Genomic DNA, 22788 nt, shown 5'->3' with positions numbered 1-22788 from the left:
GCGCCGCTCTTCTTTCGCCCAAATGTTTGGGGTGGGTGGGTCCGCCGGGGTGCCACCGACTCCCAATCCCGCTCCGTTGCCGGAAAGCACCTGCCACGCCGGCCGCCCTCGGGCCAGGGCCACTATCCGGAGCGACCCACTAGGAGTGGGGGGGGGGGGGGAGTCCGCAGGGGGGGGGGGCTCTGGAGGAGCAGCGGGGTGGGTGGGTTTCCCCCCCGTCGCGCCCCTCCAGCCCACCAGCGGCGGCTCCCGGCTGGAGAAATGAAATTACTATGTAATATAATTGATTTCCTCTCATGGTGCCTGTGTGAACCACTCTGAAATATAGGAATGACGTTTCTGTTTCTATGTGGCTGGGGTGGGTGGGGGTGGAGCGGGCCACACGCCAACGATTAACTCGGGGGTGGGGCGGCTTTGGATGCATCCGTCGCTCGTCCAATTGTCTAGTTGGCCTCTAACGGGAAGAGGGCGCCGCGACCCCGTCCAAGGATTCCCTTCCGGCGGGAGGGGCGGGCCTTCCGGTCAGGCCGGCGTCCTGGCAACGGCCGCCATGCCCGTCTGGGTGCGCGACTTCAGCTGGGAGCAGACGGCCGAGGCGGTGCGCCTGACGGTGCCGCTGGGGGCCGGCTGCCCCCTCCGCCGCCGCGGCCTCTTCTGCACGGAGCGCTACCTCAAGGTGGGCCCGGGGGGCGGAGGTGGGGGGGCGGAAGGCCCGGCCGACGGACGCCGGGTGACCCGCCTCTGCTCCCGGCCTCCCGCAGGTGAGCGCGCCGCCGCTGCTCTTCGAAGCCGCGCTCTTCGCCCCCGTCGATGCCGAGCGCAGCCGCGCCGAGATCCGCGAGGGCTGCGTCGTTTTCACCCTGCTCAAGAAGGAGGCGGCCCCGTGGGCGTCGCTGCGGGCGGAGGACGGTGAGCGGGCGGGCGGGCGGGGGCGGCGGCCGAGTCCTCCTGCCCCACGGGGCCCTTCGCAGCCAGCCCTCGCGGCTTTTGCAGGGAACGAAGCGAAGATGCGGGAAATCCGCGCGGAGGCCGTCCGCCAAGCTCAAGAAGAGGCCCAAGCGAAAGCAGCGGCGAAGTCTGCGGAGAAACGGGAACGCGGCCGACTGGCCCTGGACGCCACCCTCAAGGTAAAGGGGCCTCCTCCTCCTCCGGCTCCGTTTGTCTTACAGCCTTCGCATTCTGACCCATGGCAAGCCCCCCACTCTCTCCTCCTCCCTGTTCTCCCCCCCCAACTGCCACACCACCTCTTCAGAAGGACCGTCCTTCCGATAAGGGCCTCTTAATTATAGTCTGAGATCATCTTTATCCAGCGCTTTACTGTCCGTTGTATCTAAGCTCTACATCTTGTTGGCCTCATATTTTCATATCTGAGCCCCCATAGCTAATTCTTAATTTTTCTTTCTCAAGCCATGGCAGTTTCATTCCCTGGCACACCTTTTGTTCCTTTTCTTATTGTAATGCTTCTCAAGTTTAGGCCAACTGGCCCTCTATTCTTTCTGCAACAGTTGAATTCTAATTTCCTTTGTCCCATTACACTTGTTTCCCCACATCTGTTCATAGTCCTCAGCCTTGAAGCTTCTCTCTACTCAACCTGTGCCCTCTGTTCTTTTGTTTCTCCTCACTCACCTCCTTTTCATTGGAGTGGAACTTTTCCTTTTCCTTCACTGGACGAGTTATCCCGGTGAACATCCAGTCTCCACCTACCTCACTCTTAACTGCTGGAAATATCTATGTATACTATACATGCATCATTGATTGGAGCAACTTATAAGTCTATTAAAATCAATAAATAAAAGGCTAACACTGAAATGCTCCCGGAAATGAGGTATTATACTATCAGTAGGTGGATATAGAATTGTACGGTAATCAAAATTAACTGTTCAGTAACTACCATTTGCTGTTGGGAATCAGATTCATTTCTCCAAACCCTCATTATGCTCAGATGATACTGAAGAGAAGAGACACAGGTGGGGCAGGCTCTCCTCTACGTCTAGATTCTGCCTTATATTTAACTTTCCTCTAGCCTTTTGAAAGCAGTGTCTCTGAAAATGGGAATCTTAATTACCTACCTACACGTCATTAATGATGAAGCTTGCCCTTTAACAGAAAAATAATTTCAGAATGAATGTCCTATAACTCAAACAGCTAGAAGAAGCAGAAAGAAAAAGAATAGAAGACCTAAAAGAACAAGAACGGAAAAAAGGCACTGAGGAGATTGAGGCATGGAGAAGGCAGAATGAGATGCAAAGGGAAAAAAGTACTAAGTTCCAACCATCAAACAGAAATACAGGAGTCCTTGGAGAAATAAAAGAATGCCAAAACTTGGAATCTTTTGCTGGAAAGGCAGTGTCCAAATCAGGAGCATTAACAAAAGGTATTAACATTCTCATTGAGTTACACCTTCTTTCATGGGACATTGCAGGCTTTTTGCTTTGCTGTGTTTATTCAAAATATTTGTTTAAAAATTAAATACCTATGTTGAATTTTAGTTCAGATTCACAACATATAATGCGAACTAAAACCACAACCCTTTCAAAGATGCACAAATACTGTTCAAAAGCATTTTTCAAACAATGCTGATCAATTCCCAAAACAAAGGCACTTGCAGGCATTCAGTCTCCGAACTCTGCTTCTTATTCTGCAGTGATATCACCTTGCAGAAACCAGACCAAGGCTGTGGTGGTTACACATACAAAAGCATGCTTTAAGCCCCATAATAGCAGCTCACTCTAATGTTAAGAAGGAGAGTGGGGAGAACTCTGGTGGGAGGACTTTCAAGATTCTGTTTCTGTGGCCTATATCAATGAAATAAAATCCCATTCAGATTTCTGGAATCTGCCTCAAAAGGCTGGCAGGATACAAATATACAGCCCTGTATTCTTTTTTTGTGTTCCTCTCCATCTACACAAGACGTAACACTCGTAGTAGTACATTCCAGGAATGCCTCGTATTCAGTATTTGGTTTTGTTCGAATCTTCTTGCATTTGTACCTGCATGCATCTGCCTTATAAATATCAGAAACATTATCTGTGGCTACTATTAATTATGAACAGGAATATAGCATTAAACAGCTTTTGTGTTTGACTATTACAGATGGAAATTATGGAAATATGTTTTCCGAAAAGGTAAAGGAAGATTCAGTTCCTTCTCCACGTCCTCCTGGGAGCATTGTGGTACACTTCACGCCTCGTGTCTTTCCCACAGCCCTCAGAGAATCACGAATCCCAGAGGAGGAAGAGGTAGGGGGTTACCTCCTTTGTGCTAGGGAAGACTGGCAGTTATGGGAAAAGTGAGGGGAGTGCTTGCTTCCTCCTCTACTTTTCAACACCAAGGTTGAAAAAATATTCAGTGTCCTTGGGTGGGAAAGGCACAGCAGCAACTTTCCTTGGGCCATGCCTCATAAAACAATGAGGAACTTAGGTAATGGCTCATGAAAACTAATATTCTCCTTCCTCTTCCCTGCAGACCTAGAATAAATGCTCCACAATATTTCATGAGGCATGGCTTGAAGTGTCTGATTAAATATTCTGGCAAAAAGAGAGGTAGCATCAGGGATGCATTTTCAACCCCACTGCATTACCTGTGGAGAACCACAGAGCCTTGGAGACACCATATAGGAACAGTTACAGAAGCTTTTCCAGACACAAACATATAGAATATATTGCCTGATTAGGCCTACGTAGGACTGGCATTGCCTTAGTAGCAACAGTCTTGGAGGCAAAATGCTATAAAATGAAAATAGCACATAACAAGCTCTACTTGAAGGGAAAATGTTTAATGGAGGCTGTCATGTCCAGGGTTTCTCCCTGGCAGGAAAATGCTCCACGTTAATTGGTTGACCACGCCTGGCAACAGCACATATAAATAGCTGCCGGGCATGGCCTCGTTGTTCTTGTTCTGTTCCTTGCTGGCGAGTGTCCATTAAAGGTGATCCTTAACCAGCTAGCGTGGCGTGCTCCTTCCTACAGAGAGTCTTCAGAGGCCAGTCTGTGTATGCAGTGCTTCACTATGCTAATTGTACATCACAAAAATAAATATTGTAGCTGCAAACTTTGCCATAAACTAGGGGAAATGCAAAATGTACCAACTGTAGAGAAATGCTGCCATTTTTTCTGTTAAAGGAGATCCCAGAAGAGGCAGCCTCTGCAGGAGCAGGATGTCAACAGCGACGGCTTTTAGAAATGGGATGGAATCTTTTGAGCCTCTCTGAGTAGAACCCTAGGCAGGAAGAGCTTTCTTTAAGGCCATGTTGTTTCTCTGATAGTTCACCTAGGAGCATTTAACTGATGTGTGTGTCTTTAATTTGCAGTGGCTATGTAAACAGGCAGAGGCTCGCCGGATAATTAATGCAGATATCGCGGAGATCGAGGATTTAAAAGAAGAGGAAAAAAACCCAGAGTGGTTGAAAGACAAGGGAAAGTGAGTTTGGAATGGACTTCCCAAAGGTGGTGTCCAGAGCCTGCTAGAATTTAGAGCAGCAGCCCCTAACCATTTGGGCCATTGGGGACTGGTTTAACACGTTCATTTAGTCAGAACTAAATAAGTGGGTAGTTGACACACTCAGTTTATGGCTCTTTGGTAAAGATGCCAAAGTCTTAAGCCCTGTTGGAAATGCAGTAGCCATTCCTTTGTTCATATGGACTTTTTTTTTTTTAGCAAAATGTTTGAAACTGGTAACTATCTGGCTGCGGTCAATGCTTACAACTTGGCAATTCGTCTTAATAATAAGATACCAATCTTATATTTGAACCGAGCTGCTTGCCACCTGAGACTGAGAAATCTACATAAAGTAATTGAGGATTCCTCTCAGGTATTTCACCTTTACAGCCCTTTGTCACATGAGACCATGCTATTTGAGGGGTCCCCTCTCGCTGGTTACATCAGCCCACCCCCTCGGAGTTGGCAGGAAAAGCATGGTTCCTACTACCCAAGATATATTCCACTCATGACGCTTCCACTACAGAGAATATATTTGTGCTCTTGAATTGATAGAGTTCACACTCCATCTGTATATTTTATTTTGCCAGGCCTTGGATTTGCTCACCCCTCCCGTTTCCAAAAATGCCCAGGCCAGATTAAAAGGCCACCTGAGGCGTGGGACAGCATTCTGTGAACTGGAATTGTATACAGAAGGTAAGGAGGGCGAGTCTTTGAAAAGTGAAAAGCCTCTACTTTTATTTAGGTTTAATCACAGTACTTCTTGAAGACAGTAGAAATGAGCTACTGTACTGAAAATATTATTTACAGAAAATATTTCAGTTTACAGAAATTGGGAGGGGGGGAAACTTATTTTCTAGGCTCAGAACATCTGTTCCTGTCAAAACTCCAAATCCTCTCCTTTTCTAAGCTTAGTCCTGTGTGAATCTGTTGCCTAAGCTTCCTTAAGAATTTAAGAATCAGCTGCTTTCTTGCATCGGTCTTTTATAAGGGGGCCAGGCTCTTCCTGGCAGTTGTTTTGTTCTAGTTTAGTGTCAGTCCCAGAGAAAAATACACAAAAGTTCCATATGGCGAGTGCCAAAAAACGATATTAATTGCAGTGGTTATTTTTTTAAAAAACCATCACCACCAATATAGTCCATTCACATTGTTATTTGGGAATGTAGCTTGTGATTTTGCAATTATTTATAAAATGCTAATTGTGGGCTGGCATTTTTTATTTAGAGTAAATTACTAGTATTTTTACTAAACTCCACATACTCCACTCATTTTCCCTGGGGAGCCTGGCCTTGCTGGGAAGCTGCTTGAGGCATGCTGCAGTGACCGGTGCTAACAATCCTTCTAGGCCTGCAGGATTATCTGGCTGCTCTCAAGATCGAGCCTACAGATCAAAATATAGAACGGGAGGTGGAGAAGATTCGCAGCGTGATTCAAGGCAACCAGTAGAAAAAGTGGAGAAGATAATGTGCTGGATGTTCCCGTGGACTGCAGCGTCGCAGGGGGGGCGCCACCCCCCGAAAGACCCCCGCGGGTGTGTGTGTGTGTGCGCGCGCGTGCGTGCGCAATAAAGCCGCTTCTTTTGCTTCAGCCTCTCCGCTCCTTTCCCGGCGGGGCGGGGGGCGTTGCTACACCGGCGAGCGGTCGGTGCCCGTGTTGATGCCGTTGTGCTGCGGCGGGCCGGCGGCGGCCAGGCGGGTGGTGAAGGCGTTCTCCAGCGGGCAGAAGCGGCAGGGCGCCGTGGCCGAGGTGGGCCGCAGGGCGCCGTAGTCGCTGGCGGTGGTCTTGTAGAGCAGCGGGGCCAGCGCGCTCAGGCGCGTCCCCGTCAGCAGCGCCCGCGTGTCCGCCACACACGTAAAGACCGGGTTGCCCGGGTTGGCGACGCCCGGCGGCCGCTCTCCCGCCCGGGAGCCCATCTACCCTGCCCGGCGGCCAGCCACGGAGGAGGCCTGGGCGCCGCGTCGCCCGGGCAACGGCTCGGCCCCGCCCTTTGTTGATGCGCGGGCCCGCCCTCAGCCGCGCTTCCCCCTGGGGCGTGTAGTCCCGCAGCGGCCAGCCTGCCGCAGCGCCGGGCGGAGGCGGACTACGCTTCCCGGCGGACGCCCCGCGGGAGGCGCAGGCGCAGCGGCGTCGCCTCTTCGTTCCCCGGTTGTTGTTCTGCCGAAGCTGGGGAGGCCGCTGCGTCGGCCGCCGCTCCAGCAGGTAGGACAGCCGCGTCCCCCGCCCAGCGCGGCAGGCTCCTCTCGGCCGGGGGGGGGGGCGGAGGTGGTGCAGGGTCGGCTGCCGGACACAGAGACGTCGCCCCGAGGAGGAGGAAGAGGCCCCGGGGGGTGGGGGGGCGGGCGGAGGAGGGGAAGGCCGCCCGCCCGCTGAAGAGGCTCCTCTCCTCCTCGCAGCTGCTTCAAGATGTCCGAGAGCTCCAGCGACAGCGACTCGTCTTGTGGCTGGACGGTCATCAACCACGAGGTACCGGGTGGGCGGGCGGGGCAGGCAAGGCCGGCGGGGGGGGGGGGGTCTGGAAGGGCTGCCACGAAAGGAAGGCGGCGGGGGGGGCGGTTGCGCTGCAGTTTCCCCCGCCTTCTCCCCCCCGCCCCCCCCCCCCTCAGGCAGAGTCTGCTTAAAACCCCTGAAAGCTTTGCGGGGTTCGAGCAGAAGCGGCTATGGAAGGAGGGGGGGGACCACGGGGGGGGGGCTCGATGCCTGCTGCACCAAAGGGGGTTTGGACCTCGGTTTCAGGAAGCGAAGGGAGCCGGGCCTGAAGGGGGGGGGGCAGGGCTGGTGGGAAGCTGGTTGCTCTCCCGGCATAAAGTCCAGGAGGGGCAGAAGAGAGGAGGCCCTTGGAGCCCCCTGAGCTTCAGAGAGGGCAGGAAAGCCAGGCAGCGTTCATGGCCCAGATTCCCGGGGATGAAACGTTCCCCTGTAGCCCAGAGTCTCAAGGGGCTTGAAAGTGGCTTAGCGCACAGTCCCACCCCTCTATTTTCAAAAAGTGGGGGGCTATTCCGGCCACACTGGCCTAATGTGTAATAAGTCAGACCTTTACTCGGAAAGACAGAATGACCTTTGCTGAAGAAGCCCAGCCAGAGCTGCCACGGGCATCCCTTGCACCCCCTCCCCTTCCTCCTCTGCAGGCCGCTTCCAGGCCCCAGGAGACTCTGCTGCTAGGCCAGGCAGCGTTTGGAAGACTTGCTTTGTCTCTCAGAGGCCTCCCGCCTTCCCTCGTTTATTTGGGGAGCAAATAGCCCGGCTGGCAGGAAGGCACCCTGCTTGGGGACTCCTGCAGGAGCTTCCAACTCAACCTCCAGGGAGCGTCTTTGCAATTTTAGGGCTCCGACGTTGAAGCAGTGGCCCCCGACTCTGATAGCATCAGCGGCCACGAGGAACCGGCCGCGGAGGAATTTCTGTCCCCAACGCAAGCAGAGGACCAGCAGCTGCCAGGTGAGCCTTGGCCCCTGGGGGGGGGGGATTGCTCAGCCAACCGAGAGGTGTCTGGCTGCACAGAAGGGGGAGGTGAAACGTAAGCCTGGCTTTGACGGGGGCATTTCAGGGTAAGGGCTCTGGCCTGGGCTTCCTGATGAAGCATAAATCGCAAACGCAGTCCCCAAAATCCTCGGCTGTGAATTATGTCCATTCACAGCTGTAATGAATCCCAAACAGTTTTAATTAGTCCGGCAGAAGTCGGCCACCGTCCTCCCAGATAAGGCTGGCAAGCACCCACCGCCATCTCTCTTGACACGATGCCAACACAGCTTTGCAAGGGCACAGAGTCAAAACGGAGCTGCTGAGTTAAACCGACCAGAATGAACCAAGTTGCTTCGTGCAGGGGGGGGGGGGGGGCAATCCTCTCCAAGCCTTGCTCCCGAGTAGCCCTTTTCTCAACTGCTCCTGCCCATTGGTGGTTCTGCTCGCGTGCGTATTGGGAACAGGCTGCCCCCCTCCCCCCCATTCCTCAACCTTGCTGGTGTCCGGCCCTGGAGGTGGCCTTGCCCCACCCTACCTCCGATGCAGGGCCTTCTCCAGACTCCAGGACTGGCCCGTTTTCCTCCCCGGCCTCCTTGCTACCTGACTCTGCGGCCAGCAACAATAACCTCTGTCGTGACCCTCCCTGGGTGGGGCTGGTGGTTGCGGATGGGATGTGGAGGGGGAGCACCGAGGCAAGGCCCTTGTGACTGAAACCCTGCCAGCCTTGGAGATGAAGTCTCGTTCCTGGAGCCAGATCCCTGTATGATGGGCACAGTGGACAGTCACGCCGTGTAGCCGGGATAAGCCCACCCAGACGGGGGCTGAGCAGGACGGGTGTGTTCAAGAGCAGAGCGCTCTGTGGCCAACCTTGCACGTCTTCGTCCTTTCCTTCTGCAGTGGACTTCGGCCAGGGCGATGGGACACCACTGAGCGCTACAAGCCAGCCACCCATGGAGTCCAGCAAGCTGGTTCCTGGGGTAAGTCGTGACTCAACAAAGGGCTGTAGAGGTTACGTCCAGGGACAAAGGCCTCTTCCACCTGTTCTCCTTTTTTGTAATTTTTAAAATATTTTTTTCTCCACCATTTCCATTTTTATGTCAACACATATACCTTAAAATGTCAGTGACATACATATTTATACACTTTTATTCAATCAATCAAAAATCTATATCCTGTTTCACATCTATTTTTATCCTGTTCATCAGTCTGTTTTCCCTCATTCCGTTACACTCTTTTCACTTCATGTTAAAATATTCTCTTCCAAATTTTATTTTTCAGTCCTTAGTTTCACCCAGTCTTTTAAAGGAAAGCATCCTCAAAATTGGGTTTTAAATCAAGTTCCTTTTGTTTTCTCTATGGTTTTTAACTTGCTAGATAGCCGCTCTATTTTAAAGTATTTTTCTTTCCTGTTGATTTTTTAAACTCCTCTTTACATCCACCAAACACTCACCAGCCTTTACACCTCCTCCTCACAGCACACACGGGCTTCAATCCTCTTTCCCAGATGACTCACAGTCTCCTAAGCAATCCTCCCGTTCGTAGCCACCTTAGCTAGGATGAAAGCAGGTTGCCTTCCGCAGCCGCCGGGCAAGAGGCTGGTGTAGATTTGCGGGGGGGGGGGGTGTTGCACACACTCCCCCAGTTCACCCACTGGTGCCTCTCTTTTTCCCCTCCCCTCCAGGGAGATTCTGACCCGGTACCAAGTTGTGCCGGGTCTCCAAGCAGCTGGGATTCGTGATCCCCCTACGGAGCGTGAGGAACTCCGTGCTGCTCCCGTGTTGGCCATGCCCCTCCCCCTTACATCTCTTACATCTGTAGCTGTCAGGAGAAAAGTGAAACATGACAGGTGGGCTCTTTGACCGAGCTTGGGCCAACAGAGCAGGCCCAGCTGATCTTTCCATCCGATGCCAGCAGGCTCCTACCTCGCTAGAGGAGTTCCCTGTGAATGTGCCCTAAATTAAGGTGTGTTTATTTCATCTTATCCTCCGCTGGGATTTCCCGCTGGTCAACACTTCTGGAGGTTTCCAGCTAGGAGAAAGCGGTGGTCCTGGGGAAATAGGAGGTGGAGAGAGTGTGCAGGAAAGATGTGCTGCCCTTCTCCAGAACTGGACTCACCGCACCCTGGGTGAAGGGTCTTCTCCCTCCAGCTTTCAAGGGAAGCCCTCTGCTCAGAGCCTTTTCTCTCCCCACAGATAAAGGCCGTGGAAGGCAGGCCCCCCCTGTGTGCAAATTCTGAGTTAACAGCTTGATAAAGCACTTGCAAAAAGTTATAAATTAAATGCTGCTCATTTAACATTATATCCAAGGATGAGAAAGAAAAATTGCTGGACGAGACTTCCTGTGTGGGAGCAGTAAGTGATGACTCGGACATTGTGACTCTGGAGGCGCCGAAGGTGGAAGAAGTTGGCAGCCAGGAAGAAGCCGCCTCGGGAGAGGAGGAAGGCCAGGCCTCCGAGAACTTCAACATGGGGTCCTCTTCCAGCAGCCAGTACACCTTTTGCCAGCCAGACACAGGTAGGTGGAGTCCTTCAGCCTCTGCGGAGAAACAAGGCCTCCTCAAACATTTCCCCCAACTCTGACTAGTTCCTTGAGTTGTTTTGACTAAGAATAGGAAAGTAGTTTCCGCCCACGTCTTTTGAGCATTCAAAACCCATGTTTTCCGCTCCCCAACCTCTCTCTCTCACTCTCTCTCTCACTCTCTCTCTCTCTCTCTCTCTCTCTCTCTCTCTCTCTCTCTCTCTCATATCAGCTTCATCAGGCTCTCGGTTTAATTACTTGAACACCCTGAAAGACATGCCACCAATAGGGCGAGGCACCCTTCAGGTTTCTTAGCTGTGCTCTTGCTACGGGCTGTGGAGCGGCCTCCTCCCCGGTGCTGCTCTTGGCACACCAAAGTTATGGGACTTGGGGCTACACATCCATTTCATTTGAAATAAAGGCTGTAGGGGATTTTTTTGACCTCTGTTAGGAAGCAAATGGAGCATGCGAGAGTATTTCTAAGCTCTTATTTAGAGCTGTTATGTAGAGTTAATATTTAACCTCAGATTAAGCTTGATTCTCCGAGTTTAGATTTTTGTTCTATAGCCTCCCAAATAGACGGCCGCTTCTGATCATAGTTGATGTGGAAACCGAGTGTTTAAAGTCTCCGACTTGACTACAAACTAGAATAACTTTTCCTTCTCTTCAACCTGTTCTGGGAGGAGATGTGGACAAACTGCCAGACATTTAACTTGATGGAAAGCAGTGGTGAGAGTCACAGTTTGGCCTCTCTGGGGTCCTGCACACCAGCAGCAGCAGCAGCTCCTTCCCTGACCAGGCCCCGGTCAAGGCCCACGAGCAGGGAGGGCTCGGAAGAGGCAGGGTTCTTCCATAGGCCGCAGTTCTGCTGCTCTGGGGTTGGGCCTGTGCTGTAGGGAGTTAAAAAAATCTTTTCCTTCGTTTTGTATATGAAAGCCGGTTGGTTGGAGCAGCTTTGGACGGTGGTCCTGCGGTGGGTGAGTGGACGGGGTAAGCAGCTGACACCCAGCCTCTCCCCTCCTTGGCTGGCATGATGGCCGGAACTGGGCATGCTGTCGTGGTATTTGAAGCAGAGAGAGGAGGCCTCTCCCCACCACTCCGCCAGGAGGAATTCTTGGGGAGGGGGGGGAGAGAAGACAGGGCTCTTTGTGCAGCCTTTCCTTGAAGAGCAATCGAGGCCCCCCAGCAAATGAAGAGTTCAGCCTAAGCCCCAGTTCAGGAGCCCCAGGCCAGTAGAAGAAAGTGCAGAGCCTTAGGTTTCGTCAGCTTCATGCGTTTGGTTTCTGCCGTTCTCCGTGTGCTTGTGTGTGTTTCCACGCATGCAATTGTGCAAGTGTGACATGCTTAATAAAACCCTCTAGGCCGCATGGAGCCTTAGCTGCTGTAGATAACGTCAGAAGCCCCCAGACTCACCTGCCGCTCCACTTACAGCTCTAAGCATTTCACAGAAGGTCAGCCTCTTGCCCCCCTGCCACCTGGGTCCTCGCTTGACCCTCCTCGGGAGGATGGAAGGCTGGGTCCACCTGGAGCCTGGTGGTCAGCAGAAGCAGCCGGTAGGACTGCACTCCAACTACTGCACCACCACGGCTCGAATGAGGCGTCTCCTTCTGGCCCTTAAAGATGAAGCCCACTTTTATTGGCTAGGAACAGACGCCCGTGCCAGCCCCTAAGAAACGGGGGCTCCTGGTGGCCTCTTGCCCACGGGCAGAGAGCAGATTTAGGGGCTTTCGGAGGGAGCAGCTTCTCTGACCAGATTAAGCCCTGGCCTAGACTTTGGCCCCAATCAGAACGCTGGGCCTTGCCGTGCCCTCAGCTGGCAGCGGCCCCTGGGATTCCCCGGACCCAAAGCCCGGTTGGTTTCTGATCTACACTTACCCTCCATCTGGCACAAGAACAGCTTTCTGAAAGCAAACTGCCCCCCCTCCTGTTGAGGGTTTTGGACTGGCCAGTATGGGGCTTGCCAAGGACCCGGCCCCAGAAAGCCTGCGTGGGGGCAGCTGTCAAAGCCAAGCAGGCACAGAGAGTTTCAGGGGGGGCCCTTGACCACCAGCCCCAGCAAGCATTGGGGCGCCAAGGAAGGTGCTGGTGGGCAGGAAAAGATTGGCATGGAGCCCCCCCCGGGGGGGGAGGGAGGGAGGGAGTGCTGCTGCTGCTTGGGAATCCCAGTGTGGTGGCACTCACTGCTTGGACCTGCTGCCCAGTTTTCCCACTGCAGCCCAGTGGAGAGGAATCCAGCAGTGACGAAACCAGTCGCGGCTCCACCAGCCCCGCCCTGAGGCGCCGGCGGGCAAAGAAGCGGCTTCTCTCCAGCTCAGAGTCCGAGGAAGGACTGCCGCCTCCTGACCCGGACGTGAAGCAGGTCAAGCACCTGCTGGGCAGCGGCCTGAACCGGTGCGTTATCCTGGCCTTGGTGATTGCGGTCAGCATGGGCTTTGGACACTTCTATGGTGAGTGTGGTGGAATATCTTAAGAGGCAAGGCGGGAGTCACGCAACCCAGCCTAGGCAGCCGCTCCCACCTGGCGCGATCGGGTGGGTCCTGCGGGGCATCAGAACGGGAGCGTGTGGGGCCTGAGCCGCCTTGAAGAGCAAAGTCTCCAGGAAAGGAACTCGTGGAGGTCACGATGGGAACCGCTGGGAAGGGGACCCTTTCTCCCAGGTGAGCAGAGGCCTGAAGAGGGAGAGAGTCCTAGGCAGTGGGGAGCACGGGGAGAGGCCAAACTCCAATCTTCCACGTCCGAGTCGTGGGCTCAAGCCAGGCACGGCCTCTTATGGGATGATCCCTTCTGGGGGGAGAACATGGGAGTAGGCAACTTCTGCAGTGACCGATTAGGCCGGTGAGGGCGAACCTATGGCGCGGGGGCCGCTGGTCCATTGGCCTAGCTCAGCTCCAACGTGCGTGTGTGTGATGGCACAGAGGCTCTGGGAGGGTGTTTTTGGCTTCCAGAGAGACTCTGAAGGGGTGGGGGAGGGCGTTTCCCCCCTCCCTGGGCTCCAGGGAAGCCTTTGGAGCCTGGGGAGGGCAAAACACGAGCCTACTGGGCCCACCAGAAGTTGGGAACAGGCCGCTTCCAGCCTGGGAGGGGGGCCTCTGGGGAGCAGGGGAAGAAGCTGTTTTCGCCCTCCCCAGGCATTGAGTTTGGGGCGTGGCACTCACACATGTACAATCGCACGCGCACACGCTCTTTTTGGCACCCGAGGGAAAAAAAGTTCACCATCCCTGGATGAGGCGATGGGAGGCCTGGTCACTTGCCCCACCTCCAGAAACCAAACTCTCAGTGGAGACCTCCGCCCAGTCCCAGCCCAGCGCTGGTGGGAAAGGCAGAAAAATCTGCTTGGGCCACGCTTCAGCCCTCCCGCCTAGTCCTACAATGGACATATAAAGAGACAGCCGAGAACTTTTCTTTAGATGGCCGAGATTCTGATTTTGCAATGAATTGGTTCTGAATGACGCAGCATAGCCATTCTTAGGCCAATCAATAGCATTTATTGACTACTGGGGCTCCCAGTTCCTGTTTGGAGGTAGGAAACATTGCACTTACCGTCAGAATAATGCTGATGTCCATCTGCCTTTGTCCTTAGGGGAATTGGAAGGCAAGAGACACGATTGAAAACTAGGTTTAGCCGTCTTTGCCAGATGTGCTTCTTTTTGTCTCTGCTGTGGGGCGAGATCACCCTTACCTGCCCTCTCTCCTGGGACCAGGTGGCCTGACCCAGGGTCAGTCCTGCACCCTCCGCGCTGCCTCTCCCGAGTGCTCTGGGCTGCGGCGCCTGCCCCTTTGGCTCCAGGAGGGCTTGCCAGTTTGCGGAGGCCAGTTGCCGCACGAGTGCCTGTAAGCTCAAGGGGCGTCGGTCACTCTCATCTCCCTCCAGCCACTGTCCCAAAGCCCTTCCCCCACCCAGTCCTCTCTTTTCAAAATAGGTGTTGCGACGCAGGTGGTGCTGGCTGTGAGGCGGATGCTCCCACTGCACCTGCGCACTCGCGTTACACAATCTGCCGCTTTGAGAGCATCCTCAACCTTTTCAGTTTCATTGAAGCCGAGCGTTTCAATCTGCTCTGCCACACGATAGTTCACTTTGTAAAACTAGAGAAAGAAAATGTGTGTCTCTAAAATGTGTGCCTAACTTCCCATTTTTCTTGTCAGATAAAAAAGGACATTTTATGTTTCAAGGTACAGTCCAGATCCAAAAGCGACAGGAGCTCGTGGAGAAGACTCACGAAGACCAACTGAATGATATGAAGGGGGATCTGTTGCAATGCCGACAAGAAGGGGGTGAAACACCCTGTGGGGTAAGGAGGATGTTTCCTATAGTTCAGAAATATCTCCGCTCTGGTCATTTCCCCCTCTGACCCTCACACAACGTTTGTGCAGCTTTGCCACTTCAAGTAGGCAAAAAACCCACCACCCTCGTCCTCCAACCTGTGAGTGGCACAGCCACCAGTCATAAAAGAGGGGGGGGGGGAGCCAGGGGCCGGTCCCACCTCAGCCGCCCCCCACCCCCATCCCCGAGTGCTCTGAATTGGGCTCCTTTGCACCCGACCGGCCCTTTCCCTGGGGGGGGGGGAGGCTCTCTCTGCTCCCCTAATTGTCCCCTCGCGTGCGACACGGCCTGTGTGCTTCCTCCTCCCTCCCAGTCGCTGCAGGAGGGCCTGGCCAAGTGCTGGCTGGCCACGCAGACGGAGAAGAAGTCCTTTGACGCTCAGAGGCACCTCCTGGCTTCAGAAAACCAGCACCTGAGGGAGTCTTTGCAGAGGGAGGAGAAGGCCTTGGCCGTGCTGCAGGAGGAGCTGAGGAAGCTGAGGGGACAAGTCAGACACCTGGAAGGCAGCCGAGGCCCCGGCCCAGAGTCTCTGGTGGTGACGGAGAACCAGAGGCTCCGAGCGCACCTGGAGCAGGAGAAGCAGAGGGCGCAGGGCTTTGTGAGGCAGAAGGAGGCCCTGCTGGCTGAAGCCCAGATGCTGAGAAGGGAGCTCGACAAAGAGCGCCAGGGGACGGCAGCACTCCGGGAAGCTTTGGAGAAGCTGAGCGCGCAGCAGCAGGAGCAGGTGCCGTGGGTGGCCGAGGCCGGTGCGCACGGGGGCCGAGAGATAGAAGCCCTGCGAGGGAGGTTGGGTGAGCTGGAGAAGAAGCTCAGCTTCGAGCAGCAGCGCTCAGACCTGTGGGAGAGGCTGTACGTGGAAGTGAAAGACCAGGCGGAGAAGCAGGAGGCGGAGGCAGCAGGAAGGGCCCCGAAGGCAGCTGGGAAGGAAGGAGGCAGTTCCAGCAAGGCCAAGCCCAGGGCAACCTTCTTTGGGTCTGTGAAAGAAACGTTTGACGCCATGAAGAACTCCACCAAGGAATTTGTGCGCCACCACAAAGAGAAGATCAAGCAGGCCAAGGAAGCGGTGAAGGAGAACCTGAGGAAATTCTCGGACTCTGTCAAGTTCACCTTCAGACACTTTAAGGACACCACCAAAAACATCTTTGATGGAAGAGAGAGGAAACGCTATGAGAGAAGACACGAGACAAAGAGGAAAGGGAGGGTGGTGCACCCGGCAGACGGTTCTCGTGGCGGCCCTGCAAGGCCAGCGCAGCACCGGGCTCCGGGCAGCCAGAGGAGACCCCGGGCAGAGGACTCCAGGCCGCCACTATCCACGGAGGGGGCTTCCGGGCAGTGTCCCAAGGGCCCTGCCGGTAGCCCAAAGCGCCACACTGCCCTAAAGGGCTGTTCCAGCATTTTTGATTGTGCCCACCAAGAATTTATTAGCCTCTTCAACAAAGTCCTGGACCCTATTCGGGCTGATGAATTTAATCAATTAATGCACAAATATTTGGAGCAAGAAGTGAAGAACTTTCATCATTGGCGAGAACTGGAAATTTTCATCAGCAACTTCTTCCGCAACGGTGTGTTTATTCACGACCAGATGTTGTTCTCGGACTTTGTCAGCGACGTCAAAGACTATCTGGGAGACATGGAGGGATACCGGGGAGCCCCCGAGGGAGCCTTCGAGGGCCTGGACAAGTACATCTACCAGTACTACTTCCATCACCATAGCCACATGCCTCCCCGTGGAGCCAGGTGAGTGCAAAACACCGGGGGTGGGGGGTGGGGGAGGGAATGACCGCAGGGGCTCTTCCCTCCAGCCCAGAGGTGAAAAGGCCAGGGCGGAGGCTGCCAGGGCTAGAGGAGGGGCTTCCACCGCAGCCCTTTCAAGGGAGAAAGCCATGAATACTCGGGACCCCCGAGGCTTCCCCTCCTTTCTGCGCCCCTCCCCTCCAGTGAGCCCCCCCCTTTTTCGTGTCCCCCCACAGCCCTCAGCAGGAGAGACACTTTCCAAAGCACCAGCAGCGTTCCAAGGGGGAGAGCCGGTGGCAAAAGCAAGGCCGCAGCAACGGGAGGCACACGGCAAACCTGGAGATTGAAGTGGGGCGGCTCCCTTTTGACCCCAAGTACTGAAGGGGGTGTGTGGGGGACCCCAAAGACCCACTGGCTTCGTCTGCCTCCTTTCTGCTTTGCAGTCTTCTTGGGGAGCATTAACGAGTTTGGCTGCTTTCTACTATCACAATAAACCAGCAGGGTAAGCAGTAGCTTTAGGCCAGTTGTGAAAGCAGCCTTTGTTTTGCACTTGTGGGTACTTGGTCCTTCTAAAAGATATGGTACAGGTTTCATCTCGTGCTCCAGCAGCACACCTGGATAGCGGTTTAATTATTATTCTGATCACGTCCTTTTTATGATCATCTTGCTTTTAAATTTCCTTGCACATCTGTACATTGTAAAAACAACAATAATAAAAAGGTGGTTCCAAGCTGTGTGTTTGTAGCGGTCTGCATAGCTGCCTATCGCCTGAGACCAGGTCCTTCCACCTGTCCAGGGCCACACGTCAGGACAGAGGGGGCTGCTTTCTTTCTTCTCTTGCGTCCGCCCCACACTTTAAATCGCTTTCCTCTATCTTCAAAATACTTTTTCAAACACATAAATGTGGCTTCCCACTCGTCCTTCAGGCAGATGGGTGTGAAATAATGTGGCAGCTTTTACATATCTGTTTGAAACCAGAAATTGTGATATTTCCTGCAATTAAAAATACAGTTGAGGATTACACAAATTGGATCTACTTTGAAAAATGTTCATTCAATAAACAAGTTGCTTGGGAAAACTGCAACAAGAGATTATCTTACACAGTTGTTACACACCAATGAAAAATGGGCAAGCAATGATTTTGAAAAGAATGACAGGTTTGGAAGGGACTTTGGAGGTCTTCTAGTCCAACCCCTTGCATAGGCAGGAAACATCTGGAGGCAAGTTGTTCTACTGATTAATTATTCTGTCAGGAAATTCCTCCTTAGTTCTAGGTCGCTTCTCTCCTTGTTTAGTTTCCACCCATTGCTTCTTGTCCTACCCTCAGGTGCTTTGGAGAATAGCTTGACTCCCTCTCCTTTTGGGGCAACCCCCTGGTCCTTCTCTTCCTCAAACTAGCCATGCCCAGTTCCTGCAACGGTCCTTCGTACGTTTCAGCCCCCAGCCCCCTCGTCCTCTTGGTCTCTCTTCTCTGCCCTCTTTCCAGAGTCGGTCTCTCCACGTCTTTCCCAAAACTCGATCCAGGACTTCAAGTGAGCCAGCAATGTGCAGCCACTGCCAAAAAGGCCAACAGAGTTCTGCAGTACTGTATTCTGACCACTCCGCCACTGTCTTGACCCGGCCAGACTCATACCAACCTGGTTGAGGAGACTATGTGCTACTATTAGGAGATCCAGTGCTGCTTGTGGAGGCACCCGGCCCAGGGCATGTCCGAACACCCACGCCCCTTCTGGCGGGGAGGCCACAAAAGAGCCCCTGCCCCTGAGGAGAAGGTTCTACTCTCTAAGGAGACTCGGGCTGACCCACCTGCTCAAGGACATTGAAGAAGACCAGATGGGAGGGGAGTTGCGTAGAATTAGGGAACTCTTTGTTGAGCCACAGGAGAGGGTGGGAGTAGAACGAGTCAGCTTCATCCCGATAGTTGCTTCTGCCCATCAAATCTGGAGGGCACTGAAGAAATCTCATTCGCAGCGGGCAGTGGACGTGGCTAGGAGCAAAAATGAAGCCCCACAACAATTGGAAAGGGGAGGTTTGCGCTAAAGACGCACTCGAAGGAAGGGGGTGCCTGTGTGTGTTCCTGTCCAAAGGGGCAGTTTCTGCAGGGCAGCAGAGATTCGCCGGCTCTGAAGTGGACATGCCAGGCAGACTCCCTCCCTCCTGGGGGATATGGTGCCCTTCACCCCTCTTGGGAAACGCCATTCCAGGGTAGGGAGAGACGGGGGCCTTGGCCCTACCTGTACAAAGGTGTTGAGTGGCAGGGCATCAGCAGCAGAACGGACGCCTGTCCTTGGGTCAGAGGGTTGCAGAGTTCCCGGAGGTGGACCATTACGTCCAGGGTGCCTCGCTGATGGACCAGACCAGTGTAGAGGCCGAGGAGCAGGTTGGTGCTGAGCAAGAAGGAGATGGCTGCCCCCCTCCACCTCCTCAGCTGAGCCAGCGAGTGACCTGCGGAGACGAGCCGGTCAGAAAGGGCCCAACGGGCACCAAGGGGGGTGTTCAAATAGTAGCCTGAAAGAACAGGCCATACACCGTGCTGACCTCCATGTGAGCCCAAAATGTATGTTGTCAAGTGAGAAATGGGCCGAGTTCTTAAGTGAACGGCTGCAGTTGTGGAATGAATTGACTTGGCTTGCCAGATGTTTACAAAAGACGTTCACCTGACCCCAGGACATTCATGTGAGCCAGTTAGTAAGCTTCTACCTGGCCACGCAACAGTCATAAGTGGAAAATAGTCACAAGTCCCTTTTCCCAGTGCCCGTAGGAACTGAATAGTTACTAAGCGAACTGTTGTAAGTCGAGGACCGCGTGTTAACGGGCCAAAATGTCAAGAAAATAGATAAAAGAAGTTGGGGGAAGCGGCCGTGGCTGTCCACAGATGGCCACAACTGCCACGATGCACGGGACGGGTGTGCGCCATTTTCACAGAACGGCCTGACCAGGGCCAGCGTTGCACTGGGACCCTTTGGGAAAGGGGGGGGGCAGAGTGCTTACCACAGAAGAGCATGCAGAGGGGCAGGACGGAGTAGATGAAGCGGAATTCTTTGTGGTGGAGAAGGCTGGAAGAAACGGGCAGCGCAAGGCATCAGGGACAGCCCCCGTCCCCCCCCCCCACTTCTCCCTCAGAGTCATGAAGGGACAGGCTTGCTGCTGCCCAGAGCAGGGTCGGCCGAGAGGCTCCCTTTGGCCTGGCTGATTCAGGGCCAGTTGGCTAGGGAGAGGAGAGCGAGGGCCGGGCGGCCAAGAGCCTTTGTCTCAGAGCAGGCAGGTGGGCTCACCTGTAGGCTGCCACGGTCCAAAGCACAACCACCAAGAACAGGCGGTGCCTCCGCGGGGCCACGAAGCAGCCGTGCAGGAAGAAAGGCAGGTGGGGGCCAAGGACCACAGGCAAGCCCTGGGTGAAATACCAGTGCCAGGAGTGGGAGCCGTAGAAGGTGGCCAGCCCGTGCAGGACGTTGAATTTCAGAAAGTTGAGGGGAACCACAACCCACTGCGGGAACGAGAAGAGGAATAACCAGGTTGTCCCGTGACAAGGACGCCTGCAATTCTCCCCTGCCCCCTTTGGGGGGGGGTTGGGAAACATCCACGGTTTCCCTTCCCCAGAGCAGAAAAGGCAAGCAGGCCAGGCGCGGTCAGAGCTCGCACGGGAGACGGCCAGCCTGGCAGCCCTCCAAGCGGGGCAAAGTCGAAGAAACGCCGGCAGTCGAGCTGTGCGTGGGGCCACGCTGCACAAGGCCAGGCAGGGAGGGGGTGGGGGAGAGGATTTGGCTTGTCTCGGCAATGACAGGCATCGCCCTTAGCGCAGCCCAACACCCTCCGGCTGCACCACCGTCACCTCCCGCACAGGAACCGAGCGGAGGGCAAGGCCTGCAGCCCCCACCCTGTACTGATCCGATCCTCCAGACAGGGCCTGGGCTGACCAGTCTTTCCCCGGTTCCTCCTGCAAGCCCAGCGCCTTGCCCGCTTGGTAAAAGGGGGGGGGGGAGATGGGATAAGCACAGGAAGGCCAGGCGAGGGGGGGGCATAGAGAGGGGGGGGCAGCAGCCCTTCCCAGACATTTGGGTTCAAGGCTAAACAATCCTTGGAGGATTTGATGGCACCAACTTACCTTGCCAAAAAAGATCCTGTCAACTACTAACGAACCTCCCAGAGCAATTAGTCTGTTAAAAAACCAAAGGAACAGTTCCGTGGCAAAACGAAGGTTTTCCGGGTCACGAGGCCCACGCAGGGTTTGCCACCTCTGCGCAGCCAACACCTGTTCGCACTGCTCTTTGCCACCAGCCCTGCCCGTCCCGGCCTTTCCTGGGACCCAACGACGCTTCCTTCCATTTCTGTGTTGTGAGCCCTGTTTAAAAGGCGAGTGGTTCCCTGCGGTGATTTTGACCAAGAAACACCGTGGAGAGCTACTTACCCCACCGGAAGGCAAGCACGCCAGAGGAAGCGCCTCTTGTGGGGCTCCTTTCCAAAGCGCCAAAGGACCAGCGGAGCCCACGGGATGGCCGCTGTTGGCCGGAGGATGCACGCCAGCGCAACCAGGGCGAGGTAGCAGCGGCTGGAAAGGCAGCAGGGGGGGGAGTTCAGGAGGGCCACCGAGATGGGCCCCCAAGCATAACACAGTCCTAGCATTTGCTCAAAGGCAAAGGTCCAGGGAGCTGCAGCCTTCGTGCGTTCGGCAAGAGAGGGGAGGGACGCACAGGGAGCTCTGGGGAGAAGCAGCGCTGAAGGAAACAGGTGGGGAGACCAGCCAAGCCCGAGAAAACCTTGCACCCCCCCTTCCCCCCAAATCCCACGACCAGTGTTTTCCACCTGCTCTCCATTTTCGTGTCCTCCACCAGATAGTAGTTCAGAGCCAAGATGGTGAGGACGGCTTCCACGGTGTTGGTGAGGGTCCTGGTACAGCAGTACCACGTGAACCAAGAACACATCTGGCAGAAGTACTGGGAACAGAGCCGAAGAAGAGCGGGTGCGAATCCCTTGGCCCCCAAGTCTGCCGGGTCCCACCCCCACCCTGGGCGGCTGTCAGGCAGGCTGCGGGAGGAGACTGGGACTCACCACCCATTTGGCCGTCTCGGAGTTATCCAGCCGCTTTGCCAACGAATACAGCTTCACATCTGCAAAGGCCGACAGAACTGCCTGGAAAACCCTGGGCAGCCAAATCTGTGGGAAGAATAAGAGCATCGGAGTCACTGTGGCTTCTTTCCAAACAGAAATCTGATCTGTCACTCAAATGAAGCAGAAGGCCTCCAAAGCCCCATTTAAAGCAGGGAAACTGAGGCCACCACCGGATCCCCCTTTGGGATTCTTCAGGCTGGACTTGGCCTTCAAGTCAAACAGCTTTGTTAGACCGAGTCCGACTGGGCCCGTCTCTCCACCACCCCTCTAAGGATGCCCCCACCACGCGCGGGGGGGGCGGCAGGGGGGGCACTTGGCCGTTTCGGAGGCGCCCCTCGGCCACCCGGGACCCCTCCCGCCCAGGAAGACCGGCCTGCCTTCGCTCTCCGGAGGCCCCGAGGAGGGGGGGCATTTGCCTTTGTCCCCCGTGGGGGCTCCTCGTCCCCCGCCCGACAGGGCCTCACCAGCAGCGGCGCCTCGTCCTTGCCCAGCAGCTGCAGCGCCTTGAAGAGGCCGGCGAAGAGCAGCGGGTAGAGGGGGCTGCGCAGGGCCTCGGCCCACTCCCACGTCAGGCCCCCGTAGCTGGCGCGGCGTTAAGGACCTCAAGGGGAGGGGCCGGCAGGGCAAAGGGGGCGGGGCTCCACCCCACCCACCCACATTCCCCGCCCCCGCTGCCGGGATACCCGAAGGCCGCCCGGTGCGCCACCTCCAGCGACTGCCAGTACTCGTCCGGCACGAAGCTGGTGCGCACCGAGAGGCAGCAGGCCAGGCGCAGCGCCAGGCTGAGCGGCAGGAGCCCCCCGGAGGGCCCCGCCCCCTGCCCCTCGCGCCCCTCTGTCCGCCGCACCGCCTTCCGCCTGCGACGCTCCATCGGCCCGCGGAGGGAGGGAAGAGGAGATTGCGCAGGCGCGGAAGGCGCGCGTGCGCCGGGTCCCCACGCCTGCGCCGTCGCCTCCTTCGCCGTCGCCGCTATGCGCGGGTGGGAGCCGCGGGTGCGCCTGTTGGTGGCGGCGCTGCTTGGCGTAGGCGGCGGCATCTACGGCGCCGATCCGATCCGGAAGGAGGCCGCCCGCCTGCGCGCCCTCCACGGCTCCGAGGCCCCCCCGCCGCCGCCGCCCCGCCCCGCCTAGCGACGCCCCCCCCCCCCGAGGCCCGTGAGGCGAAGCGGAGCGCTGGTGGTCCTGAGGGGGGGGGGGTCGTGCTGCTTCCTGCCC

The 22788-nt window shown here is 55.5% G+C and overlaps 4 protein-coding genes across 7 annotated transcripts; 2 read left to right on the top strand and 2 right to left on the bottom strand.

Annotated features, from left to right (window-relative positions):
• The first annotated feature begins 502 nt into the window (after positions 1-502).
• Positions 503-6024, top strand: DNAAF4 (dynein axonemal assembly factor 4). The gene is made up of 9 exons (XM_070762246.1): positions 503-676; positions 762-909; positions 994-1127; positions 2146-2374; positions 3094-3239; positions 4310-4419; positions 4657-4810; positions 5028-5133; positions 5783-6024. The coding sequence occupies exons 1-9, from the start codon at positions 551-553 to the stop codon at positions 5881-5883; spliced, it is 1254 nt and encodes a 417-aa protein (XP_070618347.1). The 5' UTR covers positions 503-550; the 3' UTR covers positions 5884-6024.
• On the bottom strand, positions 5969-6410 carry PIERCE2 (piercer of microtubule wall 2). Its single transcript, XM_070762252.1, has one exon. It carries the CDS (start codon positions 6348-6350, stop codon positions 6063-6065), a length of 288 nt encoding a protein of 95 aa, XP_070618353.1. The 5' UTR covers positions 6351-6410; the 3' UTR covers positions 5969-6062.
• Positions 6088-17195, top strand: CCPG1 (cell cycle progression 1). Of its 3 annotated transcripts, none has more exons than XM_070762214.1 (9): positions 6088-6636; positions 6831-6900; positions 7758-7869; positions 8791-8870; positions 10200-10407; positions 12612-12857; positions 14581-14699; positions 15045-16468; positions 16702-17195. In XM_070762214.1, exons 2-9 carry the CDS (start codon positions 6841-6843, stop codon positions 16844-16846), a joined length of 2394 nt encoding a protein of 797 aa, XP_070618315.1. In that variant the 5' UTR covers positions 6088-6636; positions 6831-6840; the 3' UTR covers positions 16847-17195. The 3 variants fall into 3 exon arrangements, with proteins under 3 accessions (XP_070618315.1, XP_070618314.1, XP_070618316.1); XM_070762213.1 differs by having other exon boundaries at positions 6505-6636; positions 14554-14699; XM_070762215.1 differs by having other exon boundaries at positions 6555-6636; positions 14587-14699.
• PIGB (phosphatidylinositol glycan anchor biosynthesis class B) lies at positions 17116-22610 on the bottom strand. 2 transcript variants are annotated; one of them, XM_070762235.1, is made up of 11 exons: positions 22258-22610; positions 22039-22156; positions 21515-21619; positions 21269-21399; positions 20874-21014; positions 20571-20622; positions 19741-19952; positions 19457-19521; positions 18700-18910; positions 18272-18452; positions 17116-17458 (listed from the first exon to the last, which is right to left on the bottom strand). In XM_070762235.1, exons 1-11 carry the CDS (start codon positions 22608-22610, stop codon positions 17342-17344), a joined length of 1686 nt encoding a protein of 561 aa, XP_070618336.1. In that variant the 3' UTR covers positions 17116-17341. The 2 variants fall into 2 exon arrangements, with proteins under 2 accessions (XP_070618336.1, XP_070618337.1); XM_070762236.1 differs by having other exon boundaries at positions 21269-21435; positions 22258-22515.
• Between the last annotated feature and the right edge of the window lie 178 nt (positions 22611-22788).

The sequence above is a fragment of the Erythrolamprus reginae genome, chromosome 10, assembly GCF_031021105.1.
Source record: "Erythrolamprus reginae isolate rEryReg1 chromosome 10, rEryReg1.hap1, whole genome shotgun sequence".
Classification (NCBI taxonomy): domain Eukaryota; kingdom Metazoa; phylum Chordata; class Lepidosauria; order Squamata; family Dipsadidae; genus Erythrolamprus; species Erythrolamprus reginae.
This window is presented reverse-complemented; position numbering and strand designations above follow the sequence as displayed.